Here is a 22,805-nt window from a genome sequence, read left to right as displayed (position 1 = left end):
TCTAAATAAAACATAAAAATACTTTTAACTAGTCTTCACTCGCTTGCAACAAAATCATCCAGTACTTCGATGATTCGACTCTTTGCCTCAGAAGGTAGAGAAATTATTTATTACGTTCCTAGGTTCTGTCCATCTGAATTATTAATAAGAGCTCACGTCTCGGTTAAATGGGTCACCTACGATCCCCCATGTGACTTAAGATACCAACTTATTAATATTTACGTAGCTTCAACAATCGAGAGAGTTGTAGATAGTTTGTAACTAAATGTAACTATATAGTCGTAGTAGATTCCAATACATAGAATCCATACTAATATCATAAATGCGAGAGTGTGTCTGTTTGTCTGCTAGCTTTTTACGGCCCATCTGTTTCAGAAAGGGAGCTAATGCGTGCCAGACCTTCGATATTTTATAATATATAGTTGCTGATAGTTTTTCCCTGTGTTGGGAACAATACGCAGAGAAACTTTCAGCCTTTATAAAATAACGACGTTTTTGCATGCGCTGGCTCTTAGTCCAGTTAACCAATTTTAATAAATTTGGTACATATCATCCCGAAGACTGAGGTGTGCTACTTTTATCCCAAAATAAAAACAAATGTGGAGTTATAACGTTCCACCCTTTCGGATTTCAGTTCACTCCCTAAATCATCAGCATAACCACAATTTAAATTTTTCTACCACCGTCTATAATTTATTGTATCACTATCTACCTATACAAATCAGTAAATTACCCAAAAGTGCCTACCTACCTACCTTTCTTCATCCTGAATTCTATTGCAGAATTCATAATGAAATTGACATTCGGTTAAATTAGTTAATTTATGAATGGCGTCCTAACAGAAATTTTATCGAAAAGAATTTTCAGGTCCATCGGAAGCAATTTTTCAATTTGTACATTTAAGCTACGGATTTTATCAATGATTTTAACCTAAGATATCCGTAACAAGGCTTTCAGTTGTGTTGTGTAACTAATCTGATAATCTTGTCTGTCCGCAGCTGCTCAGGTTCGTTTAACTTTGTGGCTTTTCCATGTATGGCCTTTTACATTCTAAGCCAGGTTGGTGATAATAATATGTTACACCAAGTTTACTGGAAAATAACTCTAATTAAGGTAAAGTGCATTCAATATTAACTGGCGTGTTTCCACTTGAGACCGTCATTAGCAATAACAATAGGATTACATTCGACATGCCACGTAATCAATAGGGGTAATAAACCAAACTCTCATAGAGCCCATTCATTTTTAAAGGTTATCATGTTCAACCTTATAATATATTTTGTTGCAAACCAACCAGTGTTGATACTTTTGAATTCACCCGCCACGGCTTAAACCGCCGCGATGCGTTGCCGGCCTTTTAGGAATTTGTTGGTCCGCCCCCTGAATAACCCAACCCCATGTTGTAATCTAAAGGGAGCACCTCCGACCGCCGCTGGTTCTATTTTCTTTCATTATAGTATAGGTATTGTTAATAGTGAGTAGTGACACGTCCATTACTTATAATTATAACTGCTTTTGTACACACTTTTTTGGAGAATGGCTAGTTTTATAAGTCATGGCTTGTATAACTCAGTTATTATTGTCATAATCTGTTTTTTGTGTCCAATAAATAAAAATAAAAATAAAATGTCTGACCACGGGATGTAAGCTAACTCTTTACAAAATTTCATCAAAATCGGTTGAACGGTTGATGGGCCGTGAAAAGCTAGCAGACAGACAGACAGACACACTTTCGCATTTATAATATTAGTATGGATTAAAAAATCACAATCTTAATTAATTGAATATTATATGCATTTTGTTACTAAAACGGTTTTATTCACTACGTAGGTATAATAATTAGCAGTCACTGAAGTTTACGCGGGTGAAGTCGCGAGTAAAAGCTGTATAATATAATTTGTATTATAAAATTTCGATGTAAACTGTAAGTAGATACCTACCAATCTAATAAATAATTAACTTTAAAATATTATGAAACATATTATAATAGACATAATTAATTAGAGCTGTGAAAATGGAAAACGGTTTAACGATGCCCGTCATTCTGTTACAAAATGACAAAGCTAATTATATAAGCCGGCTCTTTGAAAACCAGACTGCTGGCTTTACGTTGACGAGCAAAAAAAGCAAGCCAATCTGTACTTTGAAGTTGAGATAATGAGTCTTGAATTTATAAGAGTATAGGTACTATGTAGATAATGCCCGCAACTTCGTCCGCGTGGATAGTATCATCATCATCATCATCATCATCATCATCATGATCAACCCATCACCGGCTCACTACAGAGCACAGGTCTCCTCTCAGAGTGAGAAAGGTTTTGGCCATAGTCTACCACGCTGGCCAAGTGCGGATTGGCAGACAGATAGGATAGGTATAGGTCTTTTAAAAATCCCACAGGAAATCTATGATTTTCCTGTATGAATACTTTTCATACTTTATGTTTTAATTCAGGGTTACTATGTCGGTTCCATATTGCAGCCAAATCCGTTCAGTCATTGTTAACAATTATCAAACTTTCACATTAATAATATTATTACTGAGTTCCAGATGTGACTTGTAAATGTGTGTGATCAGCAACGGACATTTATCGGATTTTAGTAAGTAGATGTTTTTTCTAGCGCATTAATTAATTAATATATAAAACAAAAAAGTTTTGTAGAAAATTCCACCAATATAAAAAGAAAAGCTGACTGACTGACTTTTTGACTGACTGACTGATTTATCAACCCACAACTCAAACTACTGGACTGATCGGGCTATTCGACATGCAGATAGCTGTTATGACGTAGATATCCGCTAAGAAAGGATTTTTGAAAATTCAATCCCTAAAGGGGTAAAACAGGGTTTTTAAATTTTAGTAGTACACGCGGATGAAGTCGCGAACATAAGCTAGTAAATAATAAAATCTACCGACGAAACAAACATAAAAGCGGACAACGTATGACTCAAACTTATTTAATTTACTAAAATTATAAATAATAAAATTAATAGAGACCTAAGTACCTAAAATTATTTCATTATATTGAAAGGACTTAGTTGAAAAAGTGAATAATTTTAACTAAAAGTCCCTTCCCCAGATAAGTCTTCCGATAAAATTGAAAGGGTACAATCCAATTTCCATACGTCGAGTCGTTGAATCAGCGCGGTCTTGTGGAGAGAATCTATGTTATTTGAAATTCAGGGAAACCGTGGAATGGTACATAAACTCGTTAGAACTTCTAATCGCAAAGGTCTTCAGTGGTTTCGAGTCAGTATACCTTTTTCTATAAAATCTTTTCTTTGTGTAAAAATAAGATGCACGTTAAAGCAAAAAGTAAAAGAAAAGAAAACTCCAAATACTTGCGAGACATTGCAGAACCTCGGTCGAAAAAATATGATACCATTCCTAATGAAGATAATTATCTAGGTTTCTTGACAGCCAGACGGACAGACAGACAGACAACAAAGTGGACCTATAAGGGTTCCGTTTTTCCTTTTGAGGTACGGAACCTAAAAAGAACGCGTCGATTTTTTTTTCTTATTTAGAAATAATATTAGCCATGTTAAATGACTAATACTTCCTTTTCCTCTCCAACTATGTAAGCGTAAAGCTTGTGCTAGGAGTAGGTACGACAATAGTGCAATGGGCGGGGTTTGAACCGTCGATTCCTTTACCCGTTGAGCTATTGAGGGTATAATATTAGTATGGATATGGACAAGCTGTGCGTAGTTGACAGGATCTAAGTTTAAATCCTACCCCCGATCTAACCATAGCTTTAGAGAGATCTGTGGACTGTGGCTAGGCTAAAGCTTAGCCAAGGCACATAGTAAGGATATCTACATGTAGCCTGTGGTTAGGCCGTGGTTTTGTGGGAACACACTTATTTCAATCTCGTTCAGCTTGGCTAATCTGCTTAAGCCTTAGCTTATTACAGCAACATGTTTTATTTACAAACCAAAAGCTAGAATTTAACAGAAATAAGCATTATAAGTAGAGTAAATCCCGCAGATTGCTGCGAGTAATTATATTCTTAGGTATTGCAGAATCACGCGGAGCAAAATACACTATCATTATTACGAGCAAGCAATTGCATGAATATTCAAATTGCACCAGTACGTATTATCTTGGAGCTCGAACATCACTTAGTAGAGTAGTATAGTAGAATATACAACAGCAATTTTTATTATTTTGTACTTTAGAAAAATGCGACCTGATTTACTTCACCTGATGTTGTTTGTTTTAACTTATCGACAGAATACAAATAGTATTCAATTATTAATTTCCACCGTTATATGACAATATTATTATGAATAAAACCAGCCAAGTTCGCCCACCCAGGATTCCGTACTACAGTCGTATTTTTTCGACATTTTGCTCGATATTTTTTTTATTTTTTATTTTATTAAAAGAACATTAAGCCATGTTAAATGACTAATATTCCCCTTTTCCTCTTCAACTTAGCGTCAGGCTTGTGCTAGGAGTAGGTACAACAATAGTGCAACGGGCGGGGTTTGAACCGTTGACCTTTCGGTTTTCAGTCCACTCCTTTACCCGTTGAGTTTTTGAGGCTCTTCAAAAACTATGATGCATACAAATAAATAAAAATCTGTTTTCCAATGCACAGGTAAAGCCCATTCATACGATATCCCATTTGATATAGTTATCTTACTTCGAAAATTGAAATACTAATTATTACTTTATGACCACAATTTTTTTTTTGTGTGATGTAACCCTAACACTAAATTCACGGTTTTTAGATTTTTCTCCTTATGTCTGCTATAAGACCTACCTACCTGACAAATTTCATGACTCTAAGTCAACGGGAAGTACTTTGTAGGTTTCTTGACAGACCGACAGACAGAGAGAAAACAAAGTGATCCTATAAGGGATCCGTTTTTCCTTTTAAGGTGCGGAACTCTAAAAATGGCAGCCCTTTACCAGGGTTGTGAAATAGTAACTGACAGTTTAGTGTTATACATATTTAGCATCAAATAGGTAGATGTCTACAGAGCTAGGAGTTTGGTGCCATCGATCCTTGAGTTTTATAAATTTACTAGCGGATACCCGGTGTGCTACTACACTAAAAAGAGAATGTGCCTAATGGATTGTTTTAGTGGTCTAAAAGCATATTCGCATTATTGCCTTTCGAATGAAATTGGTTTGAGGCACATCGATTGTATGGTTTCAATAACTCTATAACGGCCATAGGTAAAAATATCGTCCATATAGGTACTACCTAGCAACACCTCAGCGTATCTCAGCGTGAATAATAATCATCATCATGATCAACCCATAACCGGCTCACTACAGAGCACGGATCTCCTCTCACTATAAGAAGGGTTGGTCCACCACTCTGACCAATTGCGGATTGGCAGATTTCACACGCCTTTGAAAACATTACCTATTTAGAACTCTCAGGCATGCAGGTTGCCTCAAGATGTTTTAAAACGAGTGATATTTAATTTTTTTAAACGCAAATAACTACGAAAAGTTACAGGTACGTGCCCGGAATCGAACTCCCGGGAATAATAATAATAATTTATCGAAAATCTGTCTCCTATCTTCTCTATATAAATCCTCGCTTTGATCCTATTACTACAGATATCTTTATACATTAATTTATATTCGTTGGTATATAATATATACAGCAGAGTTTATCAAAAGGTATCTCGTTATAAGCTGTTGCTGGGGTGAGAGAATACATTATTGCTTCAATAATAAAATGGCTTAAGTCTAATTTTGAAAATGTTTAGTTTCATTATAAAATGAACATACTTACCTCCATAATTATTACTAGCTTATGCTCGCGTTTTCATCCGCGTGAATTACACAAATTTCAAACCCCTCTTTAGGGGTAGAATTTTCCAAAATCCTTTCTTAGCGGATGTCTACGTCATAATAGCTATCTGAATGCCAAATTTCAGTCTGTAGTATGAGCTGTGGGTTGAGAGATCAGTCAGTCACCTTTTCCTTTTATATATTTAGATTTACTGTAGCTTACGAAATAAATAAATGCCCAATCACAGACTGAGCTTGTAAAATTAGGGTTTCTTTGGCAGGTACTTAATAAAAGCGAAACGCTTTAGCGGAACGACAATAGTGCTACAGGTGTGGTTTAAGTTTAAATCACTGCCCTAGGATTTCAGTCTTCTCCTTGACGTTTAGCTATTGGGACTTCTTTCAAAATAGGATATGTATCGAATAGAAAGGTCGAAGATCCTTCATAAGGTCCGTCCACATTCACCCATCTGCAATCAAATCACCACCCATATTATAAATGCGGAAGTGTGTTTGTTTTTGGATTGTTCTTAGATCACGTCACAACGGACTTGCAACAGGCGTGATTTTTTTCATGGGTATAGTTTAAGACCTAGAGAGTAACATGGGCTACTGTTATCTCGGAAAAATCAAAGAGTTCCCACAGGATTTTTGAAAACCTAAATCCACGAGAACGAAATCGCGGGCAGCAGCTAGTAAAATTTATACCACAAATGAGTTACTCAATGAGATAATGGAGAGGCTACCCATAATAAAGTTGAAGTAAAAATCATCTAGGTACGATTTATCTCTCATTTGGTTACCACATGGATAAAGGTTAACCATAATAGGTATCTCGTACTACGAGTACATGTTTTGTTTTATATTTAAAGTATAAATTAGGAATTTTGAGTTATGTCGCTTTAGTGGTGAAAGGGGAGGCGTGATTAATATTTACACGTGTAGACATTTGCCAACGGATTGATTAGTAGGTAGTAGGTATAGGTATTCATTAGCCATTCTCACGCAGTTTCAATTCAAATTTTCCCTTGGGTACGTTCTGATAGTAATTTCTACTATTCAAGACGCTTTACAAACGTTCACATTGTGCGGAATACGTATTTCAACATGTTATTAATTTCAATGATATAATATGAGGGCTAATATTTGCTATGGTTCATGGAGTAGATGGAGCTAGAGCCAAAGTGATATGACATAGAATAGGTACAGTACTCGGCAGAAAATATTGTACATTGACCTTAAGAAAGAGACAACGGTTTCGTAGAGCGATGTTTCTGTCGTTGAGACCGACAAAGTATCACGTAGGTATGAGTGATAGAGACAACGCTCTACGACGCCGATGCCTCTTTCTAAAGGTCGATGTACAATATTTCCTGCCGGCTACTGTACCCAGTTATATTATGACAGTTAAACACGTTGTTGAAATATTTTGCTTTGAGCCAAGGAAAATTATGAGTAAGTATTATAGTAAACCGATAGGTTACATGTAAGTATAAAAACCGGCTTCCCACGGTGCGCGATATTGAGGATGGCCGCGGATCAGCCCACACATGCACCATGGGAAGAGTATTTTTTATATATTCAGATACAAGTAGCCTTTGACTGCAATCTCACTGGTGGTGGTGGTATCGTCCGCGGTAGCGCAGACATATCACTGTCACCGTCCGAACTTTGTACGCAGTGCGTGGCTGTCCGTGGTCGTCGTCCGTGCGTGATAATCCGCAGAATTGCGCACCGTGGGAAGCCAGTATTAGAATGTTCTACTAGCTCTACTCATCCATACTATATTATATTATTAGTACAAAATCGATCTGTCTACTTGTATGTTTCTTGAACGTAAACGAATTCATAACTTTATTCACTTTTCAATAATTATGCAAAACTTTTTAATACTTAGTAAGTTTTTCATTCTGATGCGTTCTGAGTGAGTGATCTGAAAATTCTATTAATTGAAACGTACCTCTTTGTGCTTTATACTTTTCCCTTTTTTGCAGCAAGTACTTATTGGACTTTATTTGAAGTTTTCCAATACCTAGTTAAATATACCGTAGAAACTTTGCATTTCAGTCGAAGTATGCATTCATCGTCATCATCATCATCATGACAACTCATCGCCGGCTCACTACAGAGCACGGGTCTCCTCTGAGAGTTCTAAACCAATCTTCCAAAAAAAAATATTTCAGTGAAATTTAATTTTTAATCTAGGTAGGTATATTGAAGTTCTTACAGCACCAGCAGGTTTTGCTCAAAGATGATCGTTAGATTGGCCCTGTGCCAAATAAGCTTACATCTGACTATTCTCCATGCTAGTATAAGGTATCTACTTAATACAAGTATTACCTAGAATACGAGATATTATATTATTTATATTTTATAGAGAAAGTCTTTGAGGGCCAAACCTTTGTTATTTTATAAAAGCTGAAAGTTTCTCTGCGCATTGTCCCCAAACAGGGAGGAACGATCAGCGACTATGAAGTTTGGATCATGGTGGCTTTGGGAGGTACAAAGGTATAAAAAGTATAGTTTGGGTACACCCAAAACTTATTGTAGTTTAAGAGTGTCTGGCATGGGGTTGCCACAATACTGTCTGGCACTGCACGACATGATTTCTAATACTATTCCGAAGTAAACATAATACAATTAGACTTTATACTTTGACGAAAGATTTTATACATCTATGTTACCTGTTACCTCCCAAAGCCACCATGATCCAAACTTCATATTCGCTGATCGTTCCTCCCTATGTTGGGAACAATGCGTATAGAAACTTTCAGCATTTATAATATAACGAAGGTCTGGCCTGACCTGGTCCATTACATTTTGCTCAAGGTGTAAAAACATTCAGGGCGATGTGGCACAATCGATTCTACTGTTGAAGCGATGTAAACACGGAGTTGGCCTCGCGCTGATTTTTGTTAAGTACTTACTTTTATTCCGGAAACTCAAAGAACTCCTACGGGATTTTTCCGTGTAACCGATTTTAAAGAAAAACTTGCAACCCGAGGAAGAACGTAAGTTACGTTTATCCCGGGAATTCGGAGTTCCCACTGGGTGTTTCATAGGTATCATCTAGTTATCAAATAATAAGATTCTGCTCTCTACTTAGGATCTATAGTAGCAATAAGGCCACCTTTGCATGTGAGTATAATTTATGTAACTCGTATTTCTTTACTTGCATACCAACCTTGTGTGCAATAAAGCATTTTATTTTTCTTCTTACTCTTTCTAGAATAAAACAAAATATTATATTCGTCTTCAGGTGCACATTCTGAGCATCAAACATGGTTTCTAAAGTGGGCAAAAATAATGTTAGCTGTAAACATAAACTTGGCTGGCAATAATAAAACTTTGAGCGGAAACTAGTAGCACAACTATATCCCTTCGGAATTCCGCCCTCCACCGCTTTCTATGCAAATGTGCACTACGGTACATTTTGTCACTTGCATACGAGCTAATTGCTTTATTTTGTCTGAGCAACTTTGAGCTTCCATCAACTTTTATGCATAACTAGCTTATGCCCGCGACATCGTCCGCGCGGACTACACAAATCTCAAACCTCTATTTCAACCCCTTGAATTTTTAAAAATCTTTACAAATTAATGCTCTGCTGTGATTTACAGTTTAGTTTAGTACTTTCAATACATCGATGCTTACAAAGAAATTCTCCATAGTTGAAATAGTGCTATGCTTACAAGAATTTAACAGTGAAGCTCTTTTCTTACATGAGTGCGAGGTAACTTTCTTTTCAGATAATATTTTTAAAGTTTATCCTTAGGTTTTAGAGTATCGGCTTTCGCTTGCAAGGAAGGAACTGAGATGAATATTTGAAAACAAAACTATTATCTTTACTTAATTTCAGGGCTTTGCTATTTTTGATATTATTATATTGATAGATGAAGACGTCTAAGATGAAAGGTACATACTTACTCCTTTTCTCTCATGAATAATTAATAGGCTATTTCAGCATGTCAACTGATCTCCCAAGAAGCAAACTATTCGAAATATCGACGGTTCAAACTTGTTGCGTTATTGTCATACCTATTAGTAATATTGTCTTGCGAATGCGATATACATACTACTATAAGTATATGTAAAATTTTGTTACTCTGTCTGTCTAACTACCTGCTAGCTTTTCACGGCCCATACCTACATTTAAACGATTTTGAAGAAATTTGGAAGGAATCGACGTGATTTTATTCATGGATGTAGTTAAAAATCTGGAATATGATATACCGTTAACCGTACTAATTTTATGCCGATAAATCAAATACTTTCCACGTCTTGTAATCCTAAATCCACACAGACGCAATCGCGGGCATCAGCTAGTATTAGGTATACCTATAAAATGATGGTCAATTTATTCCCGGATAGCACTCCAGTCCACTCAAGTGAAACCAGCAGGTACTGAAGCACTTACCGACCCTTCTGAAGAGATCAAAGACTCGTCTTCAAACTTAGTAAGTAATAAATTAAAATAACAACGTTGTTCAGTAATAAATAATAATCTCTCAAGCATAAATTTCAAGGTATTTTGGGCTGAGACACAATTAGAGGGCTATTTACATTCAAATTAAGATTAAGTGGAATCTAAAAGCAAAGTTTCAAGTTCCTTTGTTCAAAGTCCAGAATTTCATGAACATTTCTAATATTATTGAATATTATATTGTTTTTCAAAGAAAAAATAACTCTGTTGGTATATAATTTAATACCGCAAGGAATAAGATTTTGACTTTGTAATTTTGTTCGAATCTGTATATTATATAAAATTCCTTGACTGACTTATATTATGTACAATAGTTAACGCAAAAACCAAATTGGATTGGATTGACGCTGGTTCCCTGGGAACGGGGACGGGCGCTAATGTGGGACGCAACTTGCGTTGACACATCGGCATATCAGGAAGACAGCATCAAGACCGGGAGCCGCAGCAGAAACAGCTGAAAACGGCAAGCGGCGCAAGTATGCCTCTCTTATTGAGAGTTACATTTTTGTGCCGTTTGCCGTGGAGACCCTGGGGCCATGGAGTCTTAGTGCTAAAAATTTTTTACGAGACATTTCACCGCGATTAATAGCCTCATCTGGTGACAGAAGGGCTGGCTCATTTTTTGCGCAACGGATCAGCCTGGCTGTCCAGCGCGAAAATGCAGCCAGTATTCTTGGCACCATTCCACGCGGTCATGATTTATATAGTAATTAGATAAGGCTAGCTTTAAGTGTCATTGTAATATTTAAAAAAAAAATACAAATCATGTGTCAAATATTTTTACATAAAGAATATAATATATATAATAAAATTTCAAATGTATTTAATGAAAATTTACGAAGTCATAAACTTGTTGTATTGAGTCGTTGTCATCGCAAAAGCATGGTCACCCCAAGCGAGCCTGAAGCAACTATTCACTATGTGCAGGCCATTATACCTAAGTATGCAGCTTGCACTATCAGTGAATTTCACTTTGTACACACCACAGATAAGTTAATTTTATCTATGGTACCTACACACTTTATTGCAGCTGGGATTCATCACATTGTTTTGTGCTACGATACCGCTCCGTGTTGTGCTACGCCGTAGGGTAGTGCTGTGCTACGGCTCGGCATCATAACGTCTACGCGCCCTATTCCTATTTCGTAAATAAAGTTTTTTTTTTTTTTTTTTTTTTTTTCTTTATTTATTTAGGGGCTTTTATATTTAAATACATGTCAGCCCCATTATAATCTAATACATAAAATCAAATTAACAAAATCTTAACCTAACGACATAACCCAAATACAAAACAAAAAAATTAAAGAAAAAACCAAATAAAAGTTTTACTGTCTTCAAGAAATAAGGCTTATGAATTCAAACAGACTTATAGCATCCTTAGATGCAGGACGGGCAAGTATATTCACAAACATGCCCGTATCAAATCTGTTCAAATCCATCAGCCTTACAATTTCATCCCTACCAGACTGGAATCGGACACATTCATTTAACAAGTGTTCAACATCTTCAATTACTCCACATAAATCACATAGCGGTGTCTCGGTAACTTTCATTAAAAATTTGAACTTATTCAGAGGCATGTGTCCGGATCTCAATCTGTGAGCAATAATAATCAACTTCCTTTTCATTTTTACATTCAAAAACCACGGGATATGAGGAGGCTGAGACTGTATAGTTCTATACCAAATTCCTTTTTCCATGGATTTACGATCAAAATGCTCTTCCCATAAATGATAACATTTCTTTTTATAATTTGGTAAAAATTCAGTAAAATCCGGTTTAATATACATTTCCTTACCATTTATTGCTGCTTCTTTAGCCAGTCTATCAGCCTCTTCATTGCCCGTTAAACCAATATGCGATGGAACCCACTGCAATCTAAGTTCTTTTTTAGTACTAATAAAATCCAAAATCTTTGAGAGTATAACATAAGCTATCGAGACACCTCTGCGGCCAGAGGCACATCGAGCTATATGTTGTAATGCACTCTTACTATCAGTGCAGATCAAGATCTTTTCACACGGCAAATTTTGTACATAGTTTAATGCTTCATAGATTGCAATAAGTTCCAAAGACATGATTGATACATTACTATTTATCTTAAAGCAATTGTTAGAGTAATTAGCTACAAAGGGATCAAAAAAAGCTGCCCCATTACCATCTTTAACACTTTTGGATCCGTCAGTAAACAAAGTGTACCACCCATAATATTTGTCCGAAATTTCTTTGATTACATTAAATTTGAGGTATGTGGGATTATAATACTTCTTAGACTCCTTCAAACTCTTTAAGTTATCACATATAATATTACCCAGATCAATATCGTTGACCCAAGTATTCAACTTAAACATTTCTAATGGAAATGACGAAGCAATATCATCCGCACTTATCTCAGCCCTGGTTGTAGCCAGTAATGGTATCTTTTTATTAGTCCAGTATCGGTTACTATTACACAACTCCTTTAATTCATCCATTAATAGATTTGTGACATTGTTCGACCATGATGCAGCTTTCAAATTATATTTATACGCCAAATACCTTCGTCTCAAATGTAAGGGTGGTAGGCTGAGCTCACTCTCCATGACATGTATCGGAGTACTTTTTATAAAGCCTCCAATAATTCGCATAGATTGATTTTGAATTTTTTCTAACTTGAAAACATGCGTTTTAGCACTACTGTCAAAGAGAAAACTTCCATAATCTAGCCTACTTCTAATCATTGCTATATATATCCTTCGCAAATGCGTTGGATGTAAACCCCAAGACGACCCAGCCAGATTCCTTAGCAGGTTTTGCAAACGTTGAACTTTTCCAACCGTCTCTTTTATGTGCTTATGCCAACGAAGAGATTTATCCAGCCATATACCAAGGTATTTATATGAATCTACATAATTAATCTGATTTTGATTGATTCTTAAAGTAAAAACTGAATTACGATTTCCTCTGCTATATATACAATACTTAGATTTAGTTTCCGAAAGCTTTAGACCAAGACCATCGAGAAGTCTAACAAACGTATCCAAAGCTTGTTGAATTTTGGCTGCACTTTCTAATATATTTCTATGTGAGGAATATAACACAAAATCGTCAGCGTACTGACATATCGAAATATAACTATTCACACTTTGACACAACTCATAAGTTGCAATATTAAATAACAATGGTGATAGAGGATCACCCTGTGCTAAGCCTTTACGCGCATATCTTATTAAAGTGATATCATCGAATTCATTTTTAATTTTTAAATGCCTTTCTGTCAAAAAACTCCATATATATAAACAAATTCTTCTACCTACCTTTAACTGATCTAGAATATTAACTAGTTTGTCTACTAATATGTTATTATATGCATTTTCAATATCTAAAAAACAAGCCAAAGTAGGTGTGTTCTTAGAAAATCCAATTTGTATATTGGTAACTAGTCGTGCTAAGCAATCCATAGTCGATTGTCCTCGTCTAAACCCAGAAGTATATGAAGACAAAATATTACTTTTTTCAACAAACCATTCTAATCGTTTTGCTACCATAACGTGAAATATTTTACAAAGGCAGGAAATTAATGAGATCGGACGTAATTTTGATGGTAAACCTGGCTCAGTGGACTTTGGAATAACTACAACTTTTATATCACGCCATTGTTTTGGTATCTTCCCGGTTCTATAAATAAGGTTGTAAATTTTTAAAAGAAATGTTTTCACACAATTTGGTAAGTTCCATATCATTGAATATGTTATTCCATCACTACCTGGAGCAGTATCTTTTGCTTTGAAACAATTTTTCATTTCAGCAAAACTAAAAGAACAGTCTAATTTTGTGTTTGAAAATTCCAAAACTGGTGTTGATGGAACCACATAATCAGGAGCAAGTTCACACAACAGTCCGACCTTTCGTTCTTCAGTCACAGATAATCTTGCTGTTTTAAATCCTTTCATCCATCTCATTCGACTCCACATGTTCGATGATGTAGTTGATTCATCAATACTGTCACAATATTCACGCCAGTCTTGTGTACTTGCTTTTGATATTGCTGATCTTGCTTCTGACTGTTTTTCCTCTAATATCTTTAAATTATTTGGTGTAGGGTTTTTTCTAAATTGACTAAGTGCTAACCTACGCTGAGCTACCTTCTTAGACAGCGAAGGACTCCAATAAGGTCTTGGAATAAATTTTATGGTCGGATTTTGTGGTACTTTACTCATGGGAATACTCATATTTGCCGCGCTATAAATTAACTCTATTAAATGGTCATAAAGCACCTGCGGATCCTCCTCATTCTGTAAATTCTGGAAATGATTTTCAATGTAACCTCTATATTTTTGCCAGTCCGCACGTTTAATATTACGTTTTTTCGAAAATTTTAGTTCATCATGGTAGTTAAATCGCATTTTTATGCACAAATGGTCACTTCGTAAACTTTCATTTATTACATTCCATTCAAGTTTTATAGCAATGTTTGATGAGACGAATGTTACATCAGGTGAACTTTTCTGTAAATAATTATTGACTAACTTTATTCGAGTATACTTACCATTGTTGAGTGCCACAAAGCTAGCGTCTAAAGCGGCGTCATATATTTGCGTACCACGATTATCAGATCTATTGGACCAACTCAAGTGATGTGCGTTGAAGTCACCTGCTATTACAGTATTACTCGTAAATGTCGAAAAAATATGTTCCCAGTCACTAATTACCGTGCGAACCGATGAAGGACAATAAACAGATACTACATTTTTTATATCACTACAATTTAAAAGTTTTAAGCTAACTAATTCTATACCATTATTACGTGTATTTACATTATATTCCTGTACAATTATCGATCTATGAACTACTATAGCAACACCTCCATAAGAGTCGTTTCTATCATTTCGAAATATATTATAACTATTTACATTTAATACAGAGCCAGCCTCGAGCCAAGTTTCTGAAATGAATGCTATGTGAATTTTTTCTTGTATCAATAACAATTCAAACTCTTTCAATTTAGGTCTTAAACTTTGTGCATTCCACTGTAATAAGTTCAAAGTACGGACTATATTTTTCTGACTATCCATAATTGAATTTAGAAAGGAGCCATGTACAAATGTCATTATCTCTAAACATAATCGAAATATACCTAATAATCTCCTCAATAATAAAACCAATAAATACTTTAATCTTACCATCTAAAGTACCGTCAGACAAATATATTTCCTTCAATTTTTGAATAAATTTCCTAAAACTTATGCTACCCTTCTTTCTCTCGAACTTTTTCTTCCCGTCACCTTTGTTTTCATCATCACACTCTTCCATAGACATGTCTGTATCACTTTCTTCTCTAAGAATATCACCACTGCTTTCTGTTTTCGTATTACTCTTATTCCGTTTCTTAAACTTTTTATTTCGCTTTACACGCTGCTTCGTATCTGTAATATCTTTTTCTGGTTGACTCTCTTCATCTGTGGATTCTTGTTTTTCTGTGTTGATATCATGCTGACTCATTAATACATCTTTGTATGATCTTCCAAGACTTTGATTCTCAGTTACAGTTTTAGCCGTAGAAAAGTTTTCTTTCGATTGCTCATTATTATCATTCTTCTTCACCTCATTCTCGCTAAGATAAATTGACAAAGCTTTTTTATATGTGTAATTTAAATCTCGCATTATTATTCTTATGTTTTTTTCTTTCAAAAAAATTGGGCAAGATTTATCTAAAGCCATATGGTTTCCTTTGCAATTAACGCACTTATATGTGGATATTTCGCAATTTGAATGATATTCTGTACATTTTGGGCAAACTATTTTCTTACTTGGGCAGAACCGGACACTATGGCCAAATTTCCAACATCCATTACACTGAGTAACTGGGTACATATATGACAATACTTTAAACCTACATCCATATACACGCACATAAGCCGGTAAGACCGATCCTCTGAAACCTATACGAATCGTCTCACTTTCAACCCATTTTCCTGTGCTTGTCGTGCGTTTTAATCTTCGTATAGAAACTATTTCAAGGTCACTTTCTAAATTTCCTTTAATCTCTTCGTCGTCTATATCTAAATCTACATTTCTTATTATGCCATACGCTAAACTCATGTCGTTCAACAGCTGACATCTAAATCCCATATCTACAAAATTTTTGCATTCTATTAATTTCTGTGCATTTTCTTTGTCTTCAAACTCAATACATATCTTAAACGGACTCTTATACTGAATACTATTGATTTTCAAAATATTTTCCGATCGTAATAATTTAGCCAATTTAAATTGTTTAGGTAAAACTTCTTTACCTGTGACGGTAACAATTATCTTTTCGTCTTGTATAGGTAAGTTTTCCTCTTCATTTCCAGCTGAACTCAAGCCACTAGTTGACTTTTTAGACATCTTCACCGACCGTTTGCTACGTACCGTCGTAAAACCATCTTCCTCTAAAATATCGTCCGAACTAGATCGCAATCGTTTTTCCCGTACCACTACCTCTTGATGTATCAAAGGTTGCACTTCCACCATCCTGCAGTCCTCCTCAGCCATATCACTTCCACTCGAATCACAAAAAGTCACACTCATTTTATTTTACATATAAAAAGTAAATACGGGTAGGTATGCGCCGAAAAATATCGCCCGGCGCGGTGACTCACAGTAAGCTAGTAAACAACACGAGCGCTCGACTTACCGTCTCGCACGCAACTGGTAAATAAAGTTAGTTCTTGGTACTTGCACCTCCAGGTGTTTTTGCAAAAGCTTTTCTGTAAAAGGTTAAACCGAGCGATTAGCTTTGAAAGCTTGATACAACCATTTCGAAATCTCCATTATATTTTTAACGATATTTTTTTCGAAGTAATTTCAATAATTATTTATGATACAAAGATATAGATATACCTATAGCTTCTGTTCTTTTGTTTTAATTTTCATGCATCTTCCTAACGATAGCAGAAGAAGAAAAGTTACTTACGTGTTCGTGCGGTCCACGTATCTAGAAAATAACTACTTTTATCTGTACCTTGTCGCGAGATGCGTTTGACAGTTGTGATGATCACGATGCTGCTCCGCACCGACACCGACCCAATATGACGATGCGCCGCACCGTTAACCCAGCATGCCGCTTCGTGCTGATTTATACTGGCCCTATCTCACTCTTTCAACATTTTCTCGCAGCTTTTATAAAGTATTGTCGATACAAAATCCACCAGTACCCGTAGTACAAGATTTTACGTCTCACCAAACCAAACCAAATTCGAGAGTCGAAATACTTCCGCGTTACAGTAAAATGGACCCAAAACAGCCTTGAATTGAAGTCAAATATTCAATGCCACTGATTTTAATTTCGCAATGTTTCCGCATGGAGCGCTGGCTGTAGAAGTGTAGACAAACTTGAGCTTTAAAACAAGGCATTTAAGATCCAGTTTACTGTAACGCGGAAGTATTTCGACTCTCGAATTTGGTTTGGTTTGGTGAGACGTAAAATCTTGTACTACGGGTACTGAGATAAGTTTTGGTTGTTGAAGGATCCATAGAAACTAAACCAAAGATAGTTCTGCGAATTCTACTTTCTAACACCATAATATACTTTTTATAGAATAGTAATTTGTATGCAAGGCTGACGATCAGCAATAAACAGGTAATTAATATGCCTTGTGATGCAGACTTAATCGGATTACAACAGAATTGCGTAACACCTATAATATTTCAGCCAATAACAATTGAAGTTTATCCCGCAGCTAAACTTTATGAATTAAATGAATCTCCTTCAATCATCAATTTTATTGAAAAGACTTTCGAATCAGATTCGATAGTCTTTTCAACAAAATTTTCCTTTACGAGCCTATTTAATAAAATTAATCGACTAAGGAATTCATTTTCAAGCCGAACGCCACCTGAGCCAATTTATATTAGGTACTCTTTTTTGTTGAAATGTTAAAACGTGACCGAAGACCAAAAACCAAAACGTGACAATAAGTCACGCTTTGATATTTTGGTATTTTAGTCAAATTTTAAAACTCGGTTAAATTTTCAAAAATCCGTTCTTATTGGAGGGTAACGTCATTATTACCTATATGTATGCTATATATTCCGATAAGCCCGATCCGTTTACTGGTTTGAGCTGTGCGTTGATTGATCTGGAAGTCAATCACAAACTAGCTAACATCGGTTGAAGTGTTATTGCTATAACGTACGGTCTTTTCACTTCGAAATAAATTATGAAATCACTTTTTATGCCTGGAAACACAATTTATAGCCCATGTTACTTCTGGTTAAAGTACTTGGCTTTCCAATGGTGAAAGAGTTATTAAAATCGGTATAATATTTTCAGAGTTTATCGATTACAAACATAAAAATCATTCCTTTTTATAATATTACAAAAAATTACCAGGTTCTTAGAAATAAATCAGTAAAAATTCAAAAATAGGTAAGTGTAATAAAGTAAAAGATGCAATATAAGTGTTTCGATTTAAAGTAATAAATTATATATAGTAAAAAGTAATAGGGTACTCAAGTTCAAACGACTTGTTTATTTGCCAGATTACCAACAACCGCTTACTAAATTATGTTCAAACGCGAAGCTATCAGTAATAAGTATTACATACGAGTGTATTTAACTAGTCTGTTTGTTGAAATATCCATGCCTTTGTACCTATGTAATAAGAATTAAATGCTGTATCACTACACTCTCGAGGAGGTCGGTCGAGGATTCTGTCACACGTTTGTAACACGGTAATACAATTTAATATTAGATCACACAGGTATCTGCTATATGGTATGGAATAAAATATCAAAGGGAATTTTCAGAAGACCCGATAATTGCTCTCAAGGGCGTCAGCCGAAAAGGAATGAGTGCTTAATGATACGTACTTTATTTCCCGTTAACTTATCGCTTTGGGTATCAATAAATTAAGGACTCTTTCTACATCAATGTCATTTTTAGCGAAGTAATTTCATTGTATTTATCTATAATCTATTTTTCCTTAAATGCCTTACAAGGTAAACAAGTAGGTACCTACCTTCAGGTTGAACTGCGTAAGAGGTGCACTATACATGGCCATTCAACATTTGTTAGGTTAACTGACAATAAAATCATGATACGAGTGAAAACCTAACTCCAAGAGGTCTAAAGCGCCGGGACGATCGCGTCGCTTACGTGTTATTCTGAGAAGGTTTCTGCGGTTTGGTTATCTTTTAAGTCATCTAAGCAAAACTAAAGTAGGTAAGTAGGTATAGTCCGCGACAGACCGAGATGACAATATGGGTATGAGGCGGGGGATCAATCCGCACGTCACCCGCGCTCGCATGCACCGCCCGGGCGCGGGGGCTTTGCGAGTGTGCAGGGTTCCCTCCCCGATTGCCATCTGAACCAGTCGCGTACTTTATATTATTATCTGTGTATAGTTAAAGCCAAAAAACCGGCGCACGGTGATTTGGTCTAGGCAATCCTCCGGAATGTCGATAGCGCTTAGTTTAAAGTCTAACATTCAAATTCTGCTCCACAAAGTTTTAGTACCCACACTTCTAGGATACTGTTGTCTAAAACCTAAACCCAATTTTAAAACTAGGACATCGTGAATTTTAATTTTGGAGTTTTTGGTGACTTCATTACGTATCTTATTATAATATTACTAAATGATGCCCACGACTTCGTCTGCGTGGATTTCAATTATTAAAAAACCCGTGAGAACTCTTTTACTTTCCAGGAACAAAAGTGGCCTTTGGCCTTCCCTGGAATGCAAGCTACCTTTCTACCTTGTTAAAATCGGTTAAACGATGGGCTGTGAAAATCTAGCAAACAGACAGACAGACATAAAAACAGACAAACTTTCGCATTTATAATATTAGTATGGATAAGATATAGATTTCTTAAAGCGAAGCTTGTAACGAAGATCGTTTAGGAAGTAGGTGTTGTTGCAATGCACCCCATAATATTTATTGACCACAAACTCCAAAGGGGTTGTTTTTGCTCTCGATGCCTTAACACAAATTGTGGCTGTAAGTACATGGACCTGAGTAAGTGCTTTGTAATTAAATTCCCCGCTCCACATACCTGTGGTTAGTCTTTTAGTTATAGCTTAGGAAACTTAGTGAGTTTTACTTGGAAACTTGTATTTAAAATTATTTTCGTTCTTGAAAGGGTTAAAACATACTTAGATGTTTGTAAGACTAAAAACCTGATCTACCCAAAACGTATTTTTTGTGTTGATCTAATAATTGTTAGTGTTATAATAAATAAAACGGCAATACTACAAGTCTACAATAGATAAAGAGACAGAATGGACTAAGAGCCAGCACGTGCCAGACCTTTGTTCATGACGTGATTTCTTATATAAAAAATTAGACTTTATATTTTGACGTAAGATTGTTTAGGTACACCTTTATTGCCTGTTATCTCCCAAAGCCACCATGATCCAAACAAACATCAAAAACAAACGTTTCTCCCAGTGTTGGGGACTTTTGTCCCCAGTTGTAGACGCACAGAAACTTTCAGCTTTTATAAAATAAGGAAGGTCTGGCACGCGCTGGCTCTTAGTCCATTAAATAACTTTACCATCGTTTTTTGTATTAAAATGGAAACAAGTCGATCTCTTAGAGACCACAGAAAATGATCTTGGCAGCCGTTCGTATCGTTTCTATAATCACAAGATGCCTTCTAAACTTTAAAGCTTGTATTTCACAAAGTTAGTTACTTTGTTGTTACTTGATAGACTGTAATAGGATACCATTATGTTGTTGGCTTGTTAGGCAACGAGGGCATCGCACCCCCACCTCGATTGAGCACCAAGCTTAAAATTTTAATATGAAATGTTCTACCTCTGCACCGCAAGTTTTTTGCAGGATAAATATTACCGAATACGTTTACGAAGTGGCGAAAACATCAATACAGTACGCGGAAGAAAATGTTGTACCTTAAGAAAGAGATAGTGGTTTTATAGAGCGTTGTCTCTGTCGTTGAGACCGACAATACGTCACATAGGTATGAGTGACAGAGACAAAGCTTTACACAGCCACAATCTCATTCTAATGGTTGATTGTACAACATTTCTTGCCAGCTACTGTACTTAGGTATTTAGAGAGTATAGATCCGTTAACACAATTCAAACTGTGTACTTTTTTTAACGTAGTATAGTAGTATTATAATGTATGCGTCACTACGTATTCGGTCAGATTTATCCTAGATTTATCTTGCAAACAACATGCGACGCGGTGCAAATGTCGTGTGAAGAAGAATGTCTTTTGTTTTGTTTCATTATATTGATACATTTTAGATTTACGCGGTCAAAACATCGCGCATCTCGCTTTTACACGTCACAGCGCTGCGCTTCAGAATATTCTCCCCACCGCGACGCGCGGCAACGCGCGGTGAAGCGCTGTGCAGCGCCGTTTTAGTGCAATATGCGCCATACAAAATGATAGAAATAATATTTTGATGCTCTGTGCCGCGACCTGCAGTGAAGCGCAGCGCAGTTCAGGTGCTTACAGACCCGTAAATGCGGGTTGATATAGCATGCTCTCACACACGACTTGGTGCTACCGTGAAGATCATTCTTAAGTAGATTCTGTGACGTCAAACATTTTAGGTAATATAATACGTGATTACAACTCCGCTTTTAGTGTGATGACTTTGTAATGACGTCAGAGTTCATATAAATTGCCTCACGTTTGGGCTACATAAACTTTCAGGGTTGTTAACAATCTGAAAATGGAGTAGCTTACACGAAATGAAATATTAATTAAAGGATAAATGGTCGGTAAGACGGTTGCAAAATTGCAGTTGGTGTGCAGTTCTAGTATGGGAACTCAGTGTAAACTGCAGACCAACTGCACGCAAACTGGCGCAGTCAGTCAGCAGTTGTGATGCAGTTATGTCAACTGAAGAACAACTGCATCTCAATTGCAAAGTATGTCGTGACATTAAGTTACATAACTATACAGTGATGTGGTTATCTAACTATAGGATAGTGTAAAATTATCAAGTTGGTAAGAAAAGCAATTAGTTAAAATGAAAAACGGCAAAATTTACAGAGTCCTACACATTTGCATAGAAGGCGGGGAAGGGCGGAATTCCGAAGGGTTGTACACGCACTCTATTAGTTTCCGCCCAAACTTTACTTCACAAAATTACCGGTTCAGATTAGACGAAATATAATGCTTTGATGTGAAGCGACATTTAGTATATTTTTTATCATTTCCTTTTTAGCAGACTAAGCACTTACATTTTGTGAAATACATTATGCATAGCTACTATTGACGAGTATCTAATGTATGTACTATTTAATGCTATCTATAAGTAAAAGAATTTTCAAAATCGGATGAATAGTTTCGAATATTACCTCCTACATCCAAACTTACAAACTTTACCTCTTTTCTTTAGTGTAGGACAGCTTAGTGGTTACCACATGTACTATTCGAGAGTGTCCGGAGTTATGATACAGCATATTATAAGCTAATGTATACTAATATTATAAGGAGGTAAAGTTTGTAAGTTTTTTTGTAGGGGGTAATCTCTGGAACTACTGAACTTTTAATATAGCTTGAAACAAAGAATGCTTACTTATTATTATTGTATGCCACCAGGAATATAGTAAAATAAC

General features: G+C 35.9%; 1 protein-coding gene across 1 annotated transcript; it reads right to left on the bottom strand.

Moving 5' to 3' along the window:
- Positions 1 to 11,421: 11,421 nt before the first annotated feature.
- Positions 11,422 to 16,896, bottom strand: LOC138402282 (uncharacterized). The gene has a single exon (XM_069498410.1). It carries the CDS (start codon positions 16,792 to 16,794, stop codon positions 15,289 to 15,291), a length of 1,506 nt encoding a protein of 501 aa, XP_069354511.1. The 5' UTR covers positions 16,795 to 16,896; the 3' UTR covers positions 11,422 to 15,288.
- Positions 16,897 to 22,805: the final 5,909 nt, after the last annotated feature.

This window comes from Maniola hyperantus, chromosome 4 (assembly GCF_902806685.2).
Source record: "Maniola hyperantus chromosome 4, iAphHyp1.2, whole genome shotgun sequence".
Classification (NCBI taxonomy): domain Eukaryota; kingdom Metazoa; phylum Arthropoda; class Insecta; order Lepidoptera; family Nymphalidae; genus Maniola; species Maniola hyperantus.
The sequence above is the reverse complement of the archived record's forward strand: the minus strand, read 5'-3'. Positions and strand labels throughout refer to the sequence as shown.